Raw genomic sequence first — 23285 nt, 5'->3', positions numbered from 1 at the left:
CCGTCGCAGGTTCGATTCCCGGCCTAGCGACCTTTGCCACATGTCCTCCCCCTTTTCTCATTACACTTTTCTGTCAATTCACTATCAAATAAAGGCCACTAGAGCCAATAAAAACTTTTAAAAAATAGCTAAGTTTAAAAGGTTTTTTATTCTAAATTTAGTTTTAATGTTTAAAGAGAGAAAAGGCTCATGGTCAGAACGGAGGAACTCGAGCATCATGGGAAGGCGCTCCCTGGAGAGGACCACCAGCGGAGATGAATCATGCAGTCTGACAGGATTTAGGCCTGCAACACTTACCATTACTAACTTCTTTAAACAGGTACACGTTTATTCAGAAAACCCATTATCATTCATTATGGTGTTTTTCTTTTAATAAATTTCTTTGCTTTCATGCTTCCTGATAGGAAGGGGACAGGCTCAGTGATGAAGATTTGTTTAAGTTTCTGGCTGATATGAGGAGACCTTCTTCAGTCCTGAGGAGGCTCAGGCCTATAACAGGTTCTGACAACTCTTTGATGTATCACCTTTTAGGACATTGGAAAAACAGAACAATATTGTTCAGTTTAATTATTTAATTTTTCTTTCCCACCTTTTATCACCACAGCCCAGTTAAAGTTGGACATCTCTCCAGCTCCAGAGAACCCCCATTATTGCCTGACTCCTGACCTTACCCAGGTTAAACCTTACCCAGACAGCAGGGTGCGCCCCACCAGAGAGATCCTGGAATTTCCTGCCAGGGACGTCTATGTGCCAAACACCACGTACAGGTACAGAAAAATAGTTTTTACTTTAAGAGTTTTCTTTAATTATGTCTGTCTCATCATTTTTAGGAGACCAATTAAATCTCTTCTCATCCATTTACTTTATTTTGAAAATGACTTGATTAATCGGGTCAGTTCACTGCTGTGATTGTAATTGTTTATCTCATTCCTGTTGTTTTGTGAAGGTCATGGTTGCCAGAACCCTGCACACACTGACAGCACCTCCATGCACAGACAGATTCGATCTGTGTACATAGTGGACGTTGTCCACCTGAATAAGGGCTATTTTTGTCAAGGTGACTTAGAAAACTAAATGTTACCAGATAGCAGCCCACAGGGCCCCACTGTTGCCATACTTGCTGTTTTGCATGTAAAACGATCTCCATCCAGTAGAGACTGATTTATCACATCCTATGATTAAAAGAATTTTTCAGTTTCTCAGGGGGGAGAGAAAGACGGGGTGGACCTTTTTTATTAGTATGTTTTGAAAGTATCTTCAAATCATACAACACAAAATTTCACCATATTATAATTTTATGATCACAGAATAAATCCAAAAGGACTGACATGTCGGACATGTAAAGGACTAAATACGACATGGCTGACTTCCCAGGATGTCTTCAAAAAGTCATGTCAATGACGATCAAACGTATTTAAATAGTTGACATTGATCAAAGGTAACTGCCTCTATAAAAGCACAGGTTTTAGAAGTTTGTTTGTCTGGAGCAAACAAGCATGTTAGTACAATGTCAGGGCGGTAAGACAATAGCAATAGCCTTACAGAAGTAGCATCACTATTTTTTTTAATCAAGTGAGTTGAATTAGTGCCAGAAAAATGTCCATTTAAATTGTACTTAGTGATGTACTTTAATTAAAAATAATTTAGACAAGGGGTCTGCAAGCTTTACAATCTTAAGAGCCAATTTTGCCCTCAGTCTAGCAAAACAAAACAAGTGAAGAGCCCCATATGTTACATGATGTTCTGAAAAAAGAAATAAAATTTTTAGTTAAAGGAAAAACATGAAGTATTTTTGCTAGAGCGAGAACAGATATATCTTCTTCTATGATATGCTGATATTTATTTGAAAAATAATAATAAAAAAACACCACAAAGTTCCCAGCCTATTCTTTAGTGAAAATTTAGTGCAATTATTCCAATAAAAAGAAAAAAATATCTCTATTAAAAACAGTTTTTCTTTGTTAATCAAAGTTCTTATGAGCCTTTGTGGAAGATACAAAGAAGCCAATTGAGGCTACGACTCCAGGCCTCTGATTAGGACCAAAATATAATTAGAATGTCTTATTAGTGTAGTAATAGCTGAATTTCTGAATTTTTAATTTCCTTTGAACAACTTCTCTTAAAGTGTTTTAATAAGATTAGTCGAATATAGAAACACATGTTGACACTCTGATTTCTTTATTTCTTTTTTCATAAATACAGTAGGATTGGATAGCATATAAACATTTTTGCCAGGAAGACACCAAGTTTGACACACATTTACAAAACAGAAGTTTGTGCTGCACTAATGATGCGAGTCAATATGACCCAATATGACAGTGGAGACTCAAACACACAATGTTAGCTAACAATGCCAGCATTAATCATAATCTTATGAACATATTTTAAATACTATACAGAATAAAAATAAAAAACTGACCTGACAATGATAAAAGGTAATCAGTGCACTGCCAAAGTTTGAATGATCAATAGTTTGCTGACAAAACCTTACTTTACCTAGAAACCTGAGAGGTTGAAATCAGAGGATGGGGTAGTACAAAACAATAAAAAAAATCTAGAATGTCTACAGAAGAGTAAAACAAAAGCAGCCTGCACATTATAGTTATAGCAAATACAATTCCTATTGAAGCTTATATATTACAATGTACATGCATTATGTAATAAGACAATGGCTATTCTGCCTGTTACTTCAGACAACATGTTTCGCATCATAAAGATAAGATACACTTCTAATAGTATAGTTGGCTTAGAAGTCGAAATGCATTTTGGTTAATCTGATTGCACAATTTATGATTGAAATTCATTGAGAAGTTTTTCAACCCATGTAAGTCCCCGGGTATCCGGAACAGAATCTGTCTGCGATATGGATCAATAGGTCCACTGATTGCAGATGTTGTGTAATAACTGTTCTAGTGTCCTTGGTGCATCAGATCCAATAGGTTAACAACCTACATGCCATTATTGAACCATTGCATCATATCTGTAAGTCCAAATTATGACACATTTCACCCAACAAAAAGTTAAAAGGCAAACTCAATCTTGCTTCCCTTTCTGTGGAAACTTTTAACTGAGTGTAGATCATTATGTAAAGACATAGAATAGCAAGTCTATATATGAACACTTGAGAGGTGTAAGGTTAGTTTCCGCTATCTATTAATGCACGTAAGCTGATTTTGCTCATCTTAAGGGAATATGAAGGTCCTGTGCCAGGCCGCCATTGAATGCCCTTCCTTCTCACAGACCGTCCTTTTGTTCTCAAAGAGAAATACTTTCCATTTAGGTTGGTTTCACTGCACGCACTCTGCCACCAACCTCCTGCAAATGCATGAAACAACAGTTGTATCAACACAAACTGCAACTAATTTCTACAATTTCTGCCATGAGAGATACAGTACCTGTGCAGTTGCGCGTAGTACAGTCAGGGCTGCAGCCGCTGTCGTTGTTCTTGTCTTTTGTGGAGAATCTCGATCCGGTCAGGTTGGTCATCACGTCAGGTAGGTCCCCTGCAAAATGGCTGACGTGAAGGGTGTAGTCCTCGGAGGGACCTTCCAATGAAAAGCTGTACTCAGCCCAATGCTTTTCCTCCTTCCAGTCTTCCACATCAATTCGCAGGATGTAACTTCCCAGTCGGCTGATGGTGTGTATTTTCTTTAGACCCAGCCAGAAGTCCTCTGTGGGAAACAGCAATCAGCAAATTGATCCATGCTGAACTGCTTATATGTGAAAGAAACTTCTCTGAAATGTAAAACACTTTGAAATGCAGCATGATTGATCTTAATTGCGACAATGAAAGCTGCAGAACTGGCTAACTGCTCAGATTTTACAAGTGTACTCACTCTCTAGGTTTCCAAAGCCTTTTTGATACATTTCCCATGTTTGGTCAAAATCCACTGTACTATCCACTCTTTGCTGAATGACAGTGAAACCCTGATCTATAGAAGAAAAATAGAAATGTGCAGTTCCATATTAATTTATATCATATTAAGACGTCTCTATAAAAGGTAAAAATAAGTTTTCTGTTTTACTTACCTGAGCTCATTTCACAGTAAGCATAAAATGGCTCAGATTGGTTTGGTTTGACAGCATAGACTCCACTCTTTGTTTCTCCTCTGGTAAATAACTCACTGCAGTCTATAGGAAGGTCTGCAACATATTCACAAGTGAAGACAGATTATAACCAATTGATCTAAAATTAAGCAATATTTTTATCTAATGACATATTTTAGACAGTTACCACGTGTTTCTGTTCCAGTGGAGTTTATTTGCAGATATTCAAACATATCAGTGGCTGAATGGTCTGAATCCATTGACTTATCAATAGTTTGCTGGAAGCTGTTGAAACTGAGCTGCAGAGAAAAAAACACAAGTATTTTCCATCTTGAAAGAATTTGTCTACATCATGTTTTTCAAGGTGCAATGTGTGTGTAGGTTGCTATATATTCCATGTCTACCTTTTCCTCCAGATTTTTAATCTTGATTTTCTGGTGGTCCAGCTGATCATGTTGCTCCTTCACTGCGTTTAGAAGGCTGGTGATTGTTTTCTCTTGTGCTTCAATTACCTCCTAGAAAATATTTGATGCATGCATAATTTCCACATTATTAAAAATAAAATTCGAATGTGTTATTTAAAAAAATGTTCCTTGATGTTCAACTGTTGAACAAAGAAACCCCAGATATTCTGATAAGTATGAGAAATGTGAAACAGCAATGCCAAAATAGTTTCATTATGAATAGTATACTGTTACTGTTATGTCTTCATACATAATCCATACCAACTTCCTACTTTTGAACATTCCGCAATAAAGTTTTACGGAACATCAGCATTAGTATCACAATGTTTATTTCAATGAAACCAGTTGTAGAGAAAGGCTTTTAATTTAGCATTTCATGGAGTTTTATAATCTCTATCGCCTCACCTTAAGGGTTGTGATTTCACTTAGCTGGTCTGCAGGGATCATGCTCTCTGACAATCCCTTTAGCCTCTCCTCCAGGCTTCCCACTTTGCTTTGCAGCTGCGTGCGCTCCTGCAGGATGGTGTTTATCTTGGTGTTGATTTCCATGGATAGGTTTCTGATCTCCTCATTGTTGGCCTTCAAGATGTTAGTGGTCTTCTTGAGTTCCTCCTCTTCCTCTTTGATTTCGGATGTGACCACCGAGAGCTGGTAAAAGGAGCGGTCGAAAATGTTGAGCTTTTGGAAGATGTCATTGATTTGGGCTTTGGTCTTGTGGACAAACTCTCGCAAACTCTGGCCAAGTTGGAGGAGCCCGTTGGCCAGGAGGCGGACGTCATCCAGCATGGCGAAGCGGGATTTTGCTTCTGTTGGAGTTGCCTCTGTGGTGAGAACCTCTGAGGGCAGGGTGGGGGGCTCCCTCCTGGGCGAGGTGTCCAGATGGTACGCAGCAGTCGAACCAGCTAACAGCAGAAACAGGCAAAACAGCTTCATTGTGGTTTTCCTCCTCCAATCCTTAAATGTCAAAGCTGTTCCTAACGTTGCTTTCACTACTTTTTAACTCTATTCTTCCTCCCTGTGCTTACCACCAAGTTTCCTTTACTGTTAAAAATGATTAGAGAGCAGCAGGCGGTGCTGCGTTATATACCCACAGTAGAGGCGGGGGGATTAGCTGATCATTAAACCCTACTATGTTTTTAGCTTTGTCTCCCACCTCCTCCCAAATCCCCCTCGAGCCCTCCCTCTCTCAAACAAACAAATCACAGTAGTGTGCAAATGACATGTGCCCCCCACCCCTTCTCTACTAACCATTTAACCCCAATCCCCTCTGTATACCACACCCTACCCTACTCTCCATCTGTGGTGCGGCACTTTAGCTGATCAGCAGAAGCCAACAATGGCTATCTCTGTTTTTGATGGATCGTCAGCCTAATCAATCTCAAACCTTATAACCCTGCACACTCTTTGCTCAGATTGATAATACTGTTTGTAATTAATTCTCCTAGGTTTGATTTAGTATGGTGCTGATTCAGCCCAGCCAGACTCTCTCTCTGTCTCTTTTACTGCTTCTCTCTTTTTTATTTTGTGGCGAGGGGAGAAGACTCTACATCTGTGCTTCTGGGTATGAATTAGTGTGAAAAATTTGGACGGCATCTAGACTTATTTGTGGTTTTATTGTGTGGTCTGTATTTTCGTTTTAAATAAGTTTTGTGCACAAGAATGGATATAATTAGGACAATCTTGGGTGTAAGAGCTGGATGATAACCTTTGTAAAAAAACACCACAGTTTTATATTTTTGTTTGTGGAAAAAAAAAATTAAGTAGGAATTTTATGGTCTAATTTATTTTATTTAAAAGTTAGCTTCTGCTAGAATGTATTTTACAGCTATCAATTACTGATTGATTGCTGTTATCAATCAATAAATAATTCACAAATGCATTCTCTTAAAACACTTTCTATATCAGTGGGAGCAAGAAGAATAAAAAGTATTTTGTAAACCTGCCATTTTCTCAATAATTACAAAATATTTTTTCATACTTACATTAAATTAACAATATAAGTTTAAAACATGTCATTCTTCTCAATATTGTCTTAGAAGTGTGTAAGACTTAATCATTTTTATTCTTATGAAGTGTTTTGAATTGATTTATAGGTGAGGATTTTTTCAACTCATCCAAATTGTTCTGTAGTTTTACTCCATGCACCAAAATGCATTTATTTTAAAGCAGTATGCACAGTTTTACTTTTGAAATCATACTTACTTCTGTTTTTTATCACTTGATCTTAAACTTTATAAATTAATTGGCAATAATCTCTTTAAGTTAACCAAGTCCCTTAGTTTTAAGATATTTGATTTTATTAGTATGCTTTCTATACTACTATTATCTATGATAATTGTCAAACATTTTGACTTTAATACATTTACTTAAACAAAAACCTAGAATACACATGTGAAATGTATTCTAATATGCTGCTAGTTGCTTGAAAACCTTTTTTTAATAACCTTGTATAAGGAAAAAAAATGTAATCAGAAGTGATGTGCAGAACTCAGTTATCTTACATACTGACACACTTATGCTTGTATACATACAAGCATGAAGACCAACCCCCCCACCCCCCACCCCATTGCTAATTAATGACAGATGCTTAGATTCGGGATGCTGCATCTGCCTGTTGATGTCCCTGTTTGGAGTGAATATGTCTGCAGGGAACAGTGGTTTTATTATTTAAAAAATTCCATCACGGTCAATGCAGTGTGCTTACTTTTAAATAGCAAATAGTAAAAGGAAAATTGTGAAATTTTGAGTGGTTTCATTGGTTGATTTGGTTAATTAAAGCTTGAGATGGCCAAACATCTTTTACCACACTGCTGAATTGAGTACTTACTGTACACTGCTGAATTGAGTACTTGTGATTATACTGGCACCTAACAATTTTTGTTTTTAGAAAATGCAGGAGATAAAATCTTTTTCTTGTTGATCTTGGAATGCTGGCACTTTGAGCAAACCCCTTGCTTTTTGCTCAAAACCAATTTTTGGCTCTCATAATAAATTAAAGGTTTCACAAATTTTAAAGATTTCTTTTCAGAGCTCACTCTGTAGTAATACAGCATTGTGCATTCCACCCCCTGATGAGATGGTGCCCTGAGTGGAAAGCAGTTTTGCCCATACCAATAACTGTGTGGTCAAAGTTTTTTATATTCACTTTGGTGCTAGGAGGCAACATTCAGCAAAAAGCAGCTGTTTCCAGAGGAGCTTCAGTGTGCAGACACGAACTGCTGGGGCAAAAATTAATACAGTTCTGTGCCCCATATCGTAAACACTCCCAGCAGTGGATTCCTAAATCTCAGGCATAGTGATGCAACAAACCAAATAGTTTATCTGCACTGACTAATTTATTGGAGCGCTCTGCTGCTATGCACTCTGGCAGTGACAGTACATCTTAAAATCCCGCACAGCAATCTTGATCAGCTCTTGTGTTATTTGTGATTTTGAGTCTGGATCACCTTAGTTCCCAGTAATGAAGAATTGATTAAAAACTTTTTCTTCTTCTTCTTCTGGCGACCAAAAGTTGGATAACTCTGCCAGGAATCTGTTTCATCAGCTCAAATCTGGTTCTAGTTTATTATTTTCCACTGGACCATAAAGGTTAGTATAACAAAAGACTTGAGAACTTAAATTTAAGTAGGTCTAGTGGAGTCTTCGTGTCTGGAGCTGACAAGCCGTTCACACACTCGTGCTCCATTGCAAATTCAAATGTTGATTGTTTTTTTTTTTTCATCGAAAAGTACTGGCAAAGCAAAGTTTACTTTTCTTTGTGTACTTATTAACTTAAGCTGAATCTGAAGAGATGAATGGACCAATCATGGTTGCCTCTATTTGTGCTTATTGATAGCTTAACTTTGCCACAGCAAAATTATGCCGAGGTCTACTGCAGTTCGAGATCAATGACCTACTTCAAAGCAGCCACGGCTGTTGCTCAGATACCAGAAATATTTTAGAGAAAAATAAGTAAAATTCTAGTTATGAGACAGAGATTCCCACACTCCTTACTTGGTTGTGGTTCCAGCTGTTGTCTCTGTGGGTCGAGCCCCCCCAGGACTGATTACATGATTGTGGTTAGCCAGCAAACCCCAAGCTATTTTACACTTCCTATAGTGGGGCCGCCTTCTTCTCCCCCACTGTTATAACCAGCCTTTGTGACTCAACTGAAGCTTTAGTTTTGCTTCCAGTGATTGTTGCATATTTTGCCACTTACTGTTTTTTTATCAAGTAGGCAGAAAAAAAAGGAAAATTACAGTAGTTTCCAGGCTAACAAATGTAGAATAAAAAAAAAATGGAGGTTAAATATTTTATTTTCTGCTTTGTAGAAATGTAGCTGAATGATAGTTTTCCTGAGGATTAGTCGTCTACTGTACATTGACGTTTTGACTGGCCGAGCCTCCCGTATTTGCCAATCAGAGCATGGCTTATGCAACAGTGTGACCTTTGACCTTAAATCAATCACTTCATGAATTCCGATGTTACATTTTTGTGTAAATGGGTCAATCACTCCTTAAAAATGCCTGTTTTCCTTGAAAGTAAAAGCTAGCACAAAGTCTTGTCACTTTTTTGATTTAAATGGTCTTTGCTAATAGTGTAAACTAAATACTGGGTTGTGTTTGTCTTTAGGGTTTTGTTTTTGGATAGAGAAATTAAAATAAAACTAAGATAATTTTACTGTAAAAAACAAATGCAGTAAAATTATCCAACATTTTTGCACAACTTGCCTACTTGAAATGCATTTTTCTTTAATAAACTTGTCGTATGGTGACTCTTGGGCTTTGTGTAAATTACTATCTAATGTGCTGAATTCTTTCATTTCAGGAATCTGCTGTATGTTAACCCTCAGAGTCTTAACTTTGCCAACCGGCAGGGCTCTGCTCGCAACATCACAGTCAAAGTGCAATTTATGAATGGAGAGGATCCAAGCAATGCAATGCAGGTATGCCAAAAGGAATAGTTAAGCCACTCCAGAGAATGTTATATTTGATTAATTATAAAAGTGTTGTTAAGTTGGAAATTTTGCTTTTTGGCAAAACTATTGGCTTTTATACATATTGTTGTGACATTATTGCTTCTTATCCTTCAGGTCATATTTGGAAAGTCAAGTTGTGCAGATTTTTATAAAGAGGCCTACACTGCAGTTGTGTACCACAACAGGTGAGTGTGTTAATCTCAAAAAATTCAGGACCTTTTATTTTTAATTGCAGTAGCATGATTCATTTGCTCCCAGTGTCTTCATCACAGCCTGAAAAAGTACTTAACCAAAAAGAGCAGACAACGAAATAGACTGTTTAACTGAAGTGTGCAGTTCTTTTAAATAAGAATTATTACATCTGAAAAGTGTTCTCTGTTGGGGCTGTATTTAAGCCTGTTTAACCTAAGTTTTGCCCAGTAACTTTAAATAGAAATAAAAAATTCCAGTAAATTTCTTCTTTTTCTGAATTGAAATAACTTTGTCCATGAGAAATAAGAGCCCAGCTATGACCTCTCTTAAACATTTCCTTTCTTGTCAGTTCCAGTGTATTTGTTGATACTGAATGCTTGTTGTAGTGTTTGGTTGGTTCTGAGCTTGGGCCTGCAGAGAGTTTCCTCCTTTGGGACCTTACAAAATTCCGCAGAAGTTAATTGTGACTTGTTATATAATTGACCTTTTTCATCACATAGCGACCTCAATTTATTTGTTGACTTGAAATAAAATTGATTGAGATATAAATGACAAATTTGTTAAGAAAATTAATTTGTGGGTTGACCAGTAATGTAGAGTAGAATGTGAGTGGCCCCTGGAAAAACCTGCTAAGTCCTTTCTACTACAGCCAAACAGCATAATAGGCTGTTAACTCTTGTTTTGTGTTATTGAACATGACGATTGATTTTCGATGTATGGTCAATTTATCAATTTATTCATGCAGCAAACAAGGCCTCTGTACTGCAGTACTATAAATGCCAAAAATGAATGAATAATCAAATAACAATATTTTTGTGAGTTGGCAATGTCAAATGCCCAACAAACCAATTTTTAAAGATATTTTAACATTTGTCCTTAATGTCTGAAGATCCCCTGACTTCCATGATGAGGTGAAGATCAAGTTGCCTGCCTCCCTGTCAGACCACCACCACATTCTCTTCACGTTTTACCACGTCAGCTGCCAGCAGAAGCAGAACACGCCACTGGAGACCCCTGTGGGGTACACGGTAGGTGAAACCACAATAGTGCTCTTAAAAACACGGATCTCATGCTTGAACGGATGCAAGTTTACACCTACTGATGGAAAAAAAAATCCATGTGTGTTTTCCTTCTCCAGTGGATCCCAATGTTACAGAATGGTCGTCTGAGAACAGGACACTTCTGCCTGCCTGTATCTCTTGAGAAGCCACCACAGTCCTACTCTGTTCTCTCTCCAGATGTAAGATTTGCTAAAATAGTGTGTTATTTATTACATTTAAATATGGTAAACACAGTAAGGTTGTATGCAATGTCCTGTTAAACCTAATAGCATGTTTACAGGTCTCACAATGAGTGTGACATTAAATGAACACAATCTATGTGATGTCAGCCAATTCCAATTAAAGGTTAAAGTTTAACCTTTTTAATAGATATTTTATATCTTCTTTCTTCAGAGGGTTTTGTAAATACGAGTAAATGTTTAAAATGTGAGAAACCCATATTAAAAGTGCATGAATATTAAAATGCCTTAAAAAGAAATGATACAGATCTCTAATCATCTCCAACAAGAGTTTATTTTTAGCTGGGTTGTTGTTATGTACCTTTGACTGGTCTTCAGTTATAATCTCTTATAGAAAGAACAGATCTCATTCATTCACTTTTTGCCATCCGAATATTTTCTCTGTTATATTTCAGGTTCCCCTTCCAGGAATGAAGTGGGTAGACAACCATAGAGGAGTCTTTAATGTGGAACTTGCGGCTGTTTCAACTATCCACACACAGGTAAAATTACTTCATTCTGCACCTTCAGAAAATCTAGTACAGTTTAGTGACTTTTTCAGATGAACTCTCTCACCCTCTCATTTGCTTGTTTTATCTGCTTATATTTTGATGTTATTAATAATTACAAAGTAACTCCTCTGAATAAAGAACTACTTCTTTGTTTGCTGGCATAACTTTTGCATCGGTAATCATTTTGAATTAAAAAGAAATTGAAGTCTTGTTTTTCCATTTTTCCTTCTCAATACTTTAATAATAGCTAAGTGTTACCTTGCCAGCAATTTACTGAGGTCTACTCCATCTCCGCATCAGTTGCTGTTTGGAGACTTGACTGTGGGGCTTAGAAGCCTTACTGCAGCTAATGTGCTCATAAATCACTGCTCTTGGGAGAGATTGGAGTTGTTAGATTCCCAAATGTTCTTGTGGTAAAGTTCGTTTTTCATTTTTCACTCGATCAGCCAACTTTAAAACATGGAGATTATTGTACAACTTGTATTTAAATTGTTTCAGTTGCAATTTGAGAAGCACTAGTCAGAAATTTTAAACAGAAAGTTTGTAAAGCTCTGACCTGTCGATTCTATATTTTCTTTCCTATTTTTTCTTTTATAAGTAACAAAATACTTTATTTCTACTTTATTGTGGAATTGAAACAATGATTCATAAAAAAACAGTCCAAAGATTATATTACACAATTTTTTTTTTACAGTAAATTAAAAGTCAACCAGTTTATGAGAGTGACAACCTCAGTGACAACTTCCACACTATAGGATGGTGGTTTCACAATTTGATGGAGCTTCAAGTATTGTCCGTTCACTGATTGGAAAAGCATCAGATTTTTATACTTCATCTGGACAATCAAAAATAGCCAAACAATAAATTACCTAATTATTGTTGCATCTCCAGTTATATATAAGTTTTTTCCTTTTTTTCATTATCTTTTTTTCTCAATTTATTACCAATACATCAGCAAAACATTTCTCATCCTCTTTTTCCAGGACCAGTACCTGGATAAGTTTTTTGCCTTGGTGCATGCCCTGGATGAGCATGTGTTTCCGGTGAGAATTGGAGATATGCGCATCATGGAAAACAACCTTGAGACCGAGCTCAAGTCCAGCATCGCAGCACTCAACTCGGCTCAGCTGGAGCCGGTGGTTCGATTCCTTCACCTTCTTCTTGACAAATTGGTGCTGCTCGTAGTTCGGCCGCCAGTCATCGCTGGACAGATCGGTATGTTTCTGGATTACACTGACTAGAAAGGAAAGTGTGTACTGAACACTGAAAGAGATGGACACATTGAATGTGTGGTACTTTTCTGTTCCGGTGCATTCAGTTTTACAGTGAACGCTCTAATGTTTTGTGTGTTTCAGTGAATCTAGGTCAAGCATCCTTCGAGGTAATGGCGTCTGTAGTGAACCGGCTTCACAAGTACCTGGATACCAGCCAGGACATGCACGGCCGCAACAGCCTGCTGTCCTCTTACATCCACTACGTCTTCCGCTTACCCAGCACAGATCCCAACTCGCCATCACCAGGTATTTTACAGCCAATACTTTTAATTTGATGCCTTCTTTATTCCTGATCTTTTTTTCACCTTGTTTTGTTAACTGGATTGATTTTCCAGCTCACCCTCACTGCTCGTCTTTTACCAGACCCGTCTGCCTTAATTTCTCTTCCATTTCTATTTTTTTTTACCTTTTGACTTTTTTCCCTCCTTCCACATCCATTTTGTCTTCTGCCTGCCCAACACAGACAACAACTCATCTTTAACAGGTATATATGATCCATTACTCTACATTATAATATGCAGTTTTCCACGTAAATATCGTCATCTCTTCACCTAAGACTATTTTAATTTTGATAATTTTTTTCTATTTTTTAAGACACATTTTTAAATCCAGCTGCATATCTCTGGAAAAAAAGTGAAAAATCCATCCATCCACCCACCCACTTGTTTTTGACAGTTTCCTCCTGATCGACTTAGATTGAAATATTGTTTTTTTTTCATATTTAAATGTATATTTGTCTATAGGTTCATTGGGAAATTTCTGTATTTGTATTTAAAATGTTTTAAATGGGGGTATTATGTATTTTCCAAGCAAATGGGGCCATTTTATACCACAATCAGTGTGACCTTATTATAAAATTGCTGTATAAATCTAAAACAGTTAAAAGAAATTGGGCATTATTTCATAGCTGTACCTGATTCCTTGAAATTGGCTTCTGACTCTTTAAGAACCTCCAAACCTTTCTGACACTCCCCTTTCATCATATCATCACAACAATTCGTCTCTATGCCGTTGACAAATGCTCTGCACTGTAGTTTGTATAATAATCCCAGTAGACTTGCAATTCCACCAGGTGTCAAAATAAGTTGATTTTGCATAAGATCCCCTTTTCTTTGTAGATTTAAGTGATGGAAAATATGGATTATTGACGTGAAAAATGTCTATCGAGCTTTATTAGAATTAATAGGCTTGCAACCTTATGGTTTGCTGTGGTGCCACCTCCTCACACACCCTACTTGTCACATCCAATGTCTCCCTTTGTGCTATGTCGTAGGTCCTGGAGGGTTGGGCGGTTCGGTTCACTATGCCACCATGGCTCGCTCAGCTGTTCGACCAGCCAGCCTCAACCTCAGTCGCTCCCGTAGCCTGAGCAACAGTAACCCTGACATATCCGGTACACCTACCTCTCCCGATGATGAAGTTCGCTCCATAATCGGAAGCAAGGTAAGAGGGTCAAAAATTTCTTTAACTTCTTTCATATGTCAAGTTTCATAGACAGTATAGAGGAAGAACCATTAATAAAAATGTTACATTGCTGCTAAATACTATGGTTAATTACTTAGCATTTTTACAATCTAGTAGCCTGACCCCAAAAGGTAGGTGAAAGGGATCTATACTTCTTAATCTACATAACGCTGAGGCCTCCATGTGCACCATGACCCAGCTGGGATGTTGCCACCATGTGAACTGTATGGCTAATTCGCAAACATAAAACTGAACATCTTATCTCTAACCATTGTAACATCAACCTGTCACTGACAGACGTATCTAAAAAGCTTAAACTGATTAGTGGTTTCACACTAATCAGTAAATATTGTCAGTGACATATTTTTAAAACAATGACAAATGGTTTCATTCATGTTTTTATTGGATTTCTTTGGTATTTTATTTCATTGTATTTATCTGTTCTCATGCATTTTGACTCGTATAATTTGAGATTTCCCACTTTAAACCTTTTTTTTACTCGGTGAGTGAATGATTGAATGTGCTTTTTTTAACAGTCTTGCTTTCTTGTAACCATTATATGATGGATGCAGCCCTTTATTGATAAATCTCCCCCTTTCTGCTAATATTTAACTAAACCTCATTTTATTTGTGCTCATAGTGAAAGGGATATGAAGAACATTTCAGCCTTGCTTCTCTGTGGTGATGATTTTAATCTTAATTTACTGACAGTTAACCTTTTTGGGGGGCCTTTGGCATCTTCCGGCAGTCATGACTTTTGAACGTCTTTAACTTGTCATTATTCCTTCCCTCCTCCTTTCCCCCCGTGCTGCTCGCTTGTTCCCTTGCCTCCTGCCTGCCTTGTGTCCTTTGACCTTGGCACCCATAGGGCTTAGACCGCTCCAACTCGTGGGTGCACACCATGGGCTGTAGTGCCCCCTGGGGATCCAGCCCGGGGTCCGCTCCAGAAACCATGCAGGTGGTTTTATGAATGCCCCGTCCTTCACTTTGCCTCACTACAAGAACAACCTTATTCACACTGAATGGATACTGGAATATTTGAAGTTTTGGTCTATTGTTGTTGCTGATGGTCACAGAAAAGTGCTGATAAATACATTGTAGTTTCAAACTATGTTATAAAATGCTTAAAATATTCTTAAGTCACATTACTTTCATTGTCAACCACTGTTGACTATATATGACAAAACTAAGGAGACTAAAATTGTAGAGGTCCAAAAGTGCCATATTTAATGAATAGCTAAAACATGTGTAAAATATTCCAAAGAAAATAGAACCGGAGAAAATAAAATACCTTGCAGCAATGCTACTGGAGATTATTAGATGGCTTTTGCAAAGCAGCCAATCCAGGAGCGCCATTTGTTTTCTTTGGTGCTGATTGCCTGTACGTCCAAGAGCGAAGATAAGGCAGATTGTGGATGTTAGCTTTTGCTTAGTAGTGTGAAGACAGTTTCAACTGTGTGTTTTAAATCATATTAACATATATTTGGTGATTGAAATATTAAAATAGGCTGTCATATGATTATGACTTAGAGATGGTGTCAAGTCGTTACAGATTTTAGCTATTTACGTACGGTTCCCTAAAGCCCACAACTACCACCATTATAGTCAAATACAGATATATAGTTAATTTAAAGGTAAATTTAGCAATCTAGTTTTATTGAAAATAGTTATCCAAGTATGATTTAGTATGATTTACAAGAACAGAACAAAACAAAAAAAAAATTTCCCTTGAAATTTTATATATTTATATCGAAAATGTCCATACATTGAGAGCAACATGAAGCCCAAGTCATATTCCTTGTTTGTGTTTACAAGCTTGGCCTATAAAGTTTATTCTTATTCTAAATAATTAACTTATTTTTTTAGATAATATAAAATGAGGCATATAGGTCTAGAATTTAAAGGGTCTTAAAAATTGACTCAAAGACCTCAGTAAAACTTCTTGAAATTTGCAGAATCCCTGTAAGTATTTCTTGGTCATGGATTACAAGATATTATGAATTAATACTTTTATGTCTGCTTTACTCATCAAATGCAGTGGATGAGTCATTACCGCTTTGGTCAGATATAATTGGTGTAAAGTTAACATTCTGTGCAAATGACTAAATCAGATGTGAAGAATCTAAATGAGAGTCACACTGACCTTCATGGTTCACTGTACCAGTAGCCTAGAAACATAGGATGGTTTCTAACTATAGTGAATTTATTTTATATGGAATTAGTTACACAATTTGTAATATCTTTATCTATATATCTATTATTTTGAAGATTGTTATTTTTATTGAAATTAAAATTATTTACTCATTTGAATGTTCATTTATGTCATTGTGACACTTTTGGCACTCCATAAAAAAGTCATGTATAATGTTTAAAAGTGACATAAAAGACCAATACTTTAGAATATTACAGCATTTTCCTAATCTTTAAACCACAATCCTTCCATGATTTCACTCATGGGAGTCACAGCCGCCTCCATGACCTCCCTTTCATCCTAGACCTTATTCAAAAATGGCATTGGTAGTTGTTTTCAGTGATCTGACAATAAATTGACATCTCAGAACTTGAAATCAGACCATATTCAAAGGTGTTGAGATTATTTTAGCTGTATCGATATGATGTAGATTCTCTACTAACATCTTACTGGATACATAAAACACATTTTTATATATCCCTGGTTACATTGGGTTGTTAACAGAAAATGTTTGTGTTCCATATATACACATTTCACTTTAACAAAGTTTTTGCATTCATGTACCTGTTATCCATGGTTTGCCACATGAAAAATTAAGTTCAAAATATTAGATATAAAGATTGTAATTTTTGTGCTGCTTGCTGAAAATGAGCAAACTATCATCCACTAATGAAGTAAAAAAGGAAAACTTACTATTTTTTTAAATTTGGAAAGTATGGATTATTCCAATAAAAATATGAAGGAACTCTTTTTGTTTACCCTTTCATTTTAGAAAAGGCTAACAATAATAAGTGAGACAAATAGTTAATTTCTCATAATTTTTGCTGATTGGATCACTGAAGACTCATGTCGCTGCCAATTATGAAAAAGGTTTCAGATATCAACACCCTTTGCTTCTCACATCTAATGCCTCTCTTTTTCTTCTTTTACTTGCATGAAAATCATGTAGACTCAGATATCCAAAAGCCAGTTTTGATTTGGGACTAGAATTCTCCATTTCTCTCTTTTCATATTTCATCATAGGTCTTATCACAATAATTAGACATTGCCCAAACATTTAACAGAAACATGATCATCCAACTATAAAGATTTCATTCACATTGTTTTTTTGATGGGGAAGAAAAAGAGTAGTGTTAGAATTTATCTCAATCGTCATGCCAGTTTGTTGTTCGCTCTGTCTCCTTTCCTTCACCTGCATGACTCTACTCACCCTATATTTTCTATTCACTTTCTCTATTAAGATTTTTGTATTGGTGAGTGTGAATGTGTATCAACTCATGTGAGCTTATTGCCACACATTTTCATTTAAGGTTTAGTCCTGTTTCATTTTAAGTTTTTTATGACATAGGCATTGTTACTTAAAACATTCATCTAATAAGACTCCAAGGTAGTATTGTGTTTGTTTATGAAATTATAAGTATTCTATTTTACCCACTAATTTGCCTCAGGAAATTATTCATACCCCTTTAACTTTTCCACAATTTATCATATACAACCACAAACGTCACTGTATTTCATCCCTCTTTACTCTGATGCTCCAAAATAAAACCCAGTGCCACCACCTGCTTTCAGTAGTCACCAAATTATTTAACCCCTGTCCACCAGAATATAATTTAATCTCAGTATAAATGCAGCTGTTCTGTAAATACCTTAAACATTTGTTAGAAAGCATTAGTGACCAAAGAGCATCATGAAGACTGAGGTATACAACAGACAGACCAGCGCATGCAAATATTTTAAAGCACTATTAGATTATAAAACAATATCCCAAGCTTTAGACATTCCAAGAACCCATAATCCAAAATTCCAGTAATATGCCACAAAGACAGGGCTGCCCATGTAAAGCGACACACTGGTGGAACAAATGGGGCCAATTGGGCAGCTTCCCCCAATTGGACTTCTGCTGGTGCCTTGGCACTCGCCCCTTTTGTCAAACATATGCAACACTTGAGTAGGGTTTTGAGGTGTGAGCCAATGGACCTTGCAGGCATTAGTGAAGCACCATGCAGTGCTGCCCCCTGCCAGGTGGCCAATGGTGTATTCACACCTGACACATTTTTTAAAAGACCACAGGTCATGTCCCCCGTTGGACCTTTTGGGTAGGTGTGAATACACTCAACTCAAATGAGCTCTGGTGTGGCTTGCTTCTGCTGTGAATACAGACCAGTTTCAATCCAACCTACTACAGGAAATTTACATCTTTTTGTACTTCAGGCAGAGCTGCTTGTACTAATTGTGCTGGAATTGTACCTGATTTGCAGTTTTCTGCTTTGCGATTCTGCTGCCAGCTGCTGTCTAATGGATCAAGGCGACGCCTGGTCTCTTTCACTTAGTAGCTCATGTTTGCTGACGTCATTCCAAAATTTGAAATATCACATTGTGAAACAAATGAGCTGCTCTTGACATATATAATGGTTTTGCAGTTGTAAAAACAGCACAAATGTGCACAACAGAAATGCAGCACCGAGGACTTTCAAGTTTGTTTACTTTCCAGGTCTATGCCCCAATCATTTCTGTCCAAATGAACCATGAAGCAATGACCATCAGTTGTGTGGCTTTCTTTACTAATTACAAACTGCTAGCATAAAAACACAATGCAATGTTCACCAGGAAAGTCCTTTCGTGCACTTTTTTCCCAGATGGTTTGCTTTCATAAACATTTGAATGAAAAAAATTGTTTACCATACCTACCATAAAATTGTTTAGATCAAAGCAAATTATTAAGAGTCACGGCGTCTAAATACATTAAGCAATAATGCTCAATGTGCATTATGCACATTAAGCAAATGTACATAATGCTTTTCAATTTTTTAACTAGATATATTGAAAATTATTTATTATTTTCTTCCATGTCACAATTACACATTATTCTGTGTTGGTCAGTAACATAAAAAGCAAAGAAATAAATTGAAGTTTGTGGTTATAATGTCACCAAATGTTGAAAAGTACAAGGGGCATGATTACTTTTGAAATGCACTGCTAAAGTAAAATAAACTCCAGACATTGTAGGCTAGTCTATCAGTGTTTGTCATTTTAATGTCTCTTCATTCTTGTAATAACCTGCGGGGATGCAGAATGGTGCATCATCATAATGACTACATCAGAAAAATCTATCACTTAAACACTTGTATGCAGCCATTTTGCATTTCTACCGTAGGGCATTCAAGCCAATGTTCCTCTTGCTTAGTGGCACAACATTTAGGTGTTGTGGTCCTGTCCCGTGTCTTAATTGTTTTGTGTCCTCATGTCTGAAAAGCAACACAATCACAAAAAAAGTGTGTTTTGTGCATGTATATGTGGGGAATGCGTGACCCAGCATACAGTCCCAGCGGCTCACGTGCTGAGGAATGGCCCCACACTTTTGTTGCTCCTCCACTAATCTTGCTGTCACCGTTCCATTCATCCCACCCGTAGGCCATGGAGCGCTGTGGCAATCGCATGTCTTCGCACACTGAGAGCGCCAGTTTCTTGCAAACTTTAACAGGACGGTTACCCACTAAAAAGGTAGAGCCACTTGCACTGGGAGAGGAGCCAATCCAGCCCTCCTTGTCTCCGCCTCCTCACCTGTTCTGTCTGTGGATGTGTGCCTCTGGATTGGTTGATGTCGTATTTGGTTTTTGTGTTGTTTTTGTTGAATGCTGTATACCAATCCTTTTGCCTCTTGTTGATATTTTAAGAGGGTTTGAATGTTTTACTATTTTTTTTTTCAGTCTGGCTAAAGCTAACTGTGAGGTGTCCACATTGTCTGGGAAGTCTTCCCAGTCAGAAAAATGTCTGCATTATTTTGTTTTTGCTTCTTTTTTGCAAATGTATAAATATTGTATAGAAAATCTTTTCTAAAGTCGTTTGATACTCAAAGATTTTTTTTTTCTGTTTGGGATGAAAAGAAATTCTGTCAGGTTGTGTAATCTACAGTCCAACATTTCTTAGGTTTGACAATTAGTTACGGTATATTGAATTTCTCATTTTTGTCTTTGTGAACACAATTAGGGAAGACTTGCCAGGCAAAAGTTGGTGTGTTAGCCAGACTACACTGAATATTAGGGTTGAATCTACAGTAGGGGAAATTTATTTGTAGGAATTTGTTAGCAATAAAAACTTTTCAAACTAAATAGCATTGTCATGTTTCACTGTAAAATGCTATAGACTAAATAGAAACTTTAGAATACAGTTTAGAGCTGTAATAGGGACTGCAGGTGTAGCTCCGCTACAAATCTGTGCCAGAAAAAACTGCTGTACTTTTTCAGGGTCCTTATTTTGTCTTCCTCTGGCTCTGTTGCTTGTTGTTTTCCTTCTCCGTCCTTGTCTCTCCCCTCCATCTCTCGATGTTTATGTTTCAAATTTGCCACCCAGCTCTTTCACGAGGAGTTGGCCCTGCAGTGGGTGGTGAGCAGTGGAAGTGTTCGGGAGGGGGCTCTACAACAGGCCTGGTTCTTCTTTGAACTGATGGTAGGAGATTATTTGTGTACGGCTTGTTTTTTCTCATTACTACCTTTTGCAAAAACATGACAGTGTCATATGTTATCTCATCAAAAACCAACGCTACAGGTAAAGAGCATTATCCACCACCTTTACTTTACCGAGCGCTTGGAGTCGCCAAGGAAAAACCGATTTCCCGAGCGCTTTATGGATGACATCACAGCGCTGGTCAGCACCATTGCTGGAGACATTGTCTCTCGTTTCCAGAAGGTAAATGAAGACCTTCTGGTGATATCGGCTAATATCTCAAGAAGTAGAGTTTCTTGAGATATCAGCTAGGGGATTTGGAGGATTTTGTTTTTCAACAGTTAGTTACTCAGAGACTTCCTGCCTACACAAGAACAGTTTGGGAAGTAAGAGAGATAATTATTGAAATTTTGATATTTGTTTGGTTTAGGTTTTTTGCTAACAAATGTAGGTGGCCCTATAATTACACCGTACAACTGTTTATGAATTAAGATAAAAAATATGTTTGTACTTGTCATGTTTTCAGGATCTGGAGTTGGTGGAGAGGATAAACACTAGCCTGGCCTTCTTCCTCAATGATTTGCTGTCAGTCATGGACCGAGGCTTTGTCTTCGCATTAATCAAGACATATTGGAAACAGGTGCCTATTATTACTTCACCCATCTATCTATTCGTCCATCCAACAATTAATTCCTGCATTTGGCTTACCATTTGTTTAACAATTTGTCTCTCTCCCAGTTCATTTTTCCATCCATCCCTTTTCTTCCTTATGGTCTCCTGCATTCACAGGTTGCTGTTTTAAAGCCTGACTGTAGTAGAAATATATACAAATCCAGAATAATTTTGTTTGTGTTTTTACTTTAAAATCAGCTAAAAATAGTTTGAGAACTAGAAATTTAAATTCAGAAACATATGAAAATCCAACATGAAAACAGTCTGACCATCATGCTCTTGCACATTTTGAATATATTTTAAAAAGATCACAGCTCCAAATGTTACATGAACTTTTGACTAAATATGCTCCAATTCTTTTTATCTTAAATAACGCACTTCACCATGCTGGAAGACTTATATTCCTGTTCTCAATTTTCTTTGTTTAGGTGTCGACAAAGCTCTATGCTTTGCAGAACCCAACTCTGGAATCTTTACGGCTGGATTTTCTAAGAATCGTTTGTAGTCATGAACACTACGTTACCCTGAATCTGCCCTGCAGTCTGTTAACCCCACCTGCCTCGCCTTCACCGTCAGTGTCCTCGGCAACCTCACAGGTCAGTCAGAAACACTCAAATGCCAGATACTCTGAATTTCATAAACTTAGACTATGGTAGTTGCTGTCTGACTGACCTCAAATCATATAATAACTGTTGGCTTTTACTTAAGCAGAGCTCTGGGTTTTCTACACACGTCCAAGACCAAAAGATAGCCAACATGTTTGAGCTTTCTATCCCATTCAGAGAGCAACATTACCTGGCTGGGCTTGTGCTCTCTGAGCTTTCTGTTATACTGGACCCAGACAATGAGGGGTTAGTATGTTCGTAAAGGTGATATAAAAATGGATAGATTCTGTTTATGCTCTACATTCATGTCCTCTTTGTTTAAATGTTTGACTTCAGAATGTTTGGTCTCCATAAGAAAGTGGTGAGTGTTGTTCACAACCTCCTGTCAAGCCACGACTCTGACCCTCGTTATGCTGACACAGAGGTCAAGGCTCGGGTCGCTATGCTCTACCTGCCTCTCATTGGAATTGTTATGGAAACGCTGCCGCAGCTCCATGATTTTACAGGTAAAGTTCAGGAGTTTTCATTTAAGAGTAATTATGTGAACTCATGACGACATGAAACATTCTCCAAATTAACAGTAGTTCTGCCAGGATTGAGATGGCAGGGATGAAACAGAAAAATCATTGTTCTTATAATTAGAAACAAATCTTTCAGCTTTTTTCAGTTTTCTTTGATGTCTGACCTGCTCATTCAGATTTTGACCTTTTTATGCTGGAGGTTCTTTGATATTTATCTTACACAAATCCTGGTTGGCCATTTAGCACAATAGTGGAAGTTTTTTTTTGTTGTTGCATTAATGAGCAGGAAAAAAATCTATTTACAGTATTTTAAGAAATTGTGCAGTTCTGATCTCTGTCTGAACTGAACTAGCGATTATTTTAGTATTCGATTAATCTATTGATTCCCTTTATAAATAAGAAAAATGCTATTGTACTACATGAATTGTAATATTATAGCATTTTGGCTAAAACTAGGTCACTTGAGTTTTGGATAAAATATATTTACAAAGGTGTTTTTAATCTTAAATTCAAATTGTACAGATTTTTCATATAATTTTGGCTTAATTACTTCTCTGAATATCCTATTTTCATTCAGTTTATGGCCTTTTTATGAGCCTACTCTAGTTAAAGATTAATCAATTACTAAATTAATTGACAATTGTGTCAGTACTCTACTAAT

At 37.0% G+C, this 23285-nt stretch overlaps 2 protein-coding genes across 21 annotated transcripts in view; one reads left to right on the top strand and one right to left on the bottom strand.

The window, feature by feature from the left end:
• Window positions 1-23285, top strand: part of dock7 (dedicator of cytokinesis 7) — a 49320-nt gene that overhangs the window by 9203 nt on the left and 16832 nt on the right. For 7 of the 20 annotated variants that reach the window (XM_023339859.1, XM_023339858.1, XM_023339856.1 and 4 more), the window contains exons 12-31: window positions 177-319; window positions 405-498; window positions 605-767; window positions 9318-9435; window positions 9583-9653; window positions 10550-10688; window positions 10799-10900; window positions 11356-11442; window positions 12435-12666; window positions 12807-12971; window positions 13189-13209; window positions 13999-14168; window positions 15058-15147; window positions 19795-19884; window positions 20734-20829; window positions 20929-21069; window positions 21353-21466; window positions 21927-22094; window positions 22207-22349; window positions 22440-22609. In XM_023339859.1, coding sequence (XP_023195627.1) covers window positions 177-319; window positions 405-498; window positions 605-767; window positions 9318-9435; window positions 9583-9653; window positions 10550-10688; window positions 10799-10900; window positions 11356-11442; window positions 12435-12666; window positions 12807-12971; window positions 13189-13209; window positions 13999-14168; window positions 15058-15147; window positions 19795-19884; window positions 20734-20829; window positions 20929-21069; window positions 21353-21466; window positions 21927-22094; window positions 22207-22349; window positions 22440-22609 — 2517 coding nt within the window. The remainder of the gene's footprint in view (window positions 1-176; window positions 320-404; window positions 499-604; window positions 768-9317; window positions 9436-9582; window positions 9654-10549; window positions 10689-10798; window positions 10901-11355; window positions 11443-12434; window positions 12667-12806; window positions 12972-13188; window positions 13210-13998; window positions 14169-15057; window positions 15148-19794; window positions 19885-20733; window positions 20830-20928; window positions 21070-21352; window positions 21467-21926; window positions 22095-22206; window positions 22350-22439; window positions 22610-23285) is intronic. The other 13 variants (XM_023339861.1, XM_005815008.3, XM_023339860.1 and 10 more) reach the window with 7 other exon arrangements.
• On the bottom strand, window positions 2155-5569 carry angptl3 (angiopoietin like 3). Its single transcript, XM_005815012.3, has 7 exons — window positions 4917-5569; window positions 4452-4562; window positions 4235-4346; window positions 4030-4143; window positions 3837-3932; window positions 3396-3671; window positions 2155-3315 (listed from the first exon to the last, which is right to left on the bottom strand). The coding sequence occupies exons 1-7, from the start codon at window positions 5442-5444 to the stop codon at window positions 3137-3139; spliced, it is 1416 nt and encodes a 471-aa protein (XP_005815069.1). The 5' UTR covers window positions 5445-5569; the 3' UTR covers window positions 2155-3136.

This window comes from Xiphophorus maculatus, chromosome 9 (assembly GCF_002775205.1).
Source record: "Xiphophorus maculatus strain JP 163 A chromosome 9, X_maculatus-5.0-male, whole genome shotgun sequence".
Lineage (NCBI taxonomy): Eukaryota > Metazoa > Chordata > Actinopteri > Cyprinodontiformes > Poeciliidae > Xiphophorus > Xiphophorus maculatus.
The sequence above is the reverse complement of the archived record's forward strand: the minus strand, read 5'-3'. Positions and strand labels throughout refer to the sequence as shown.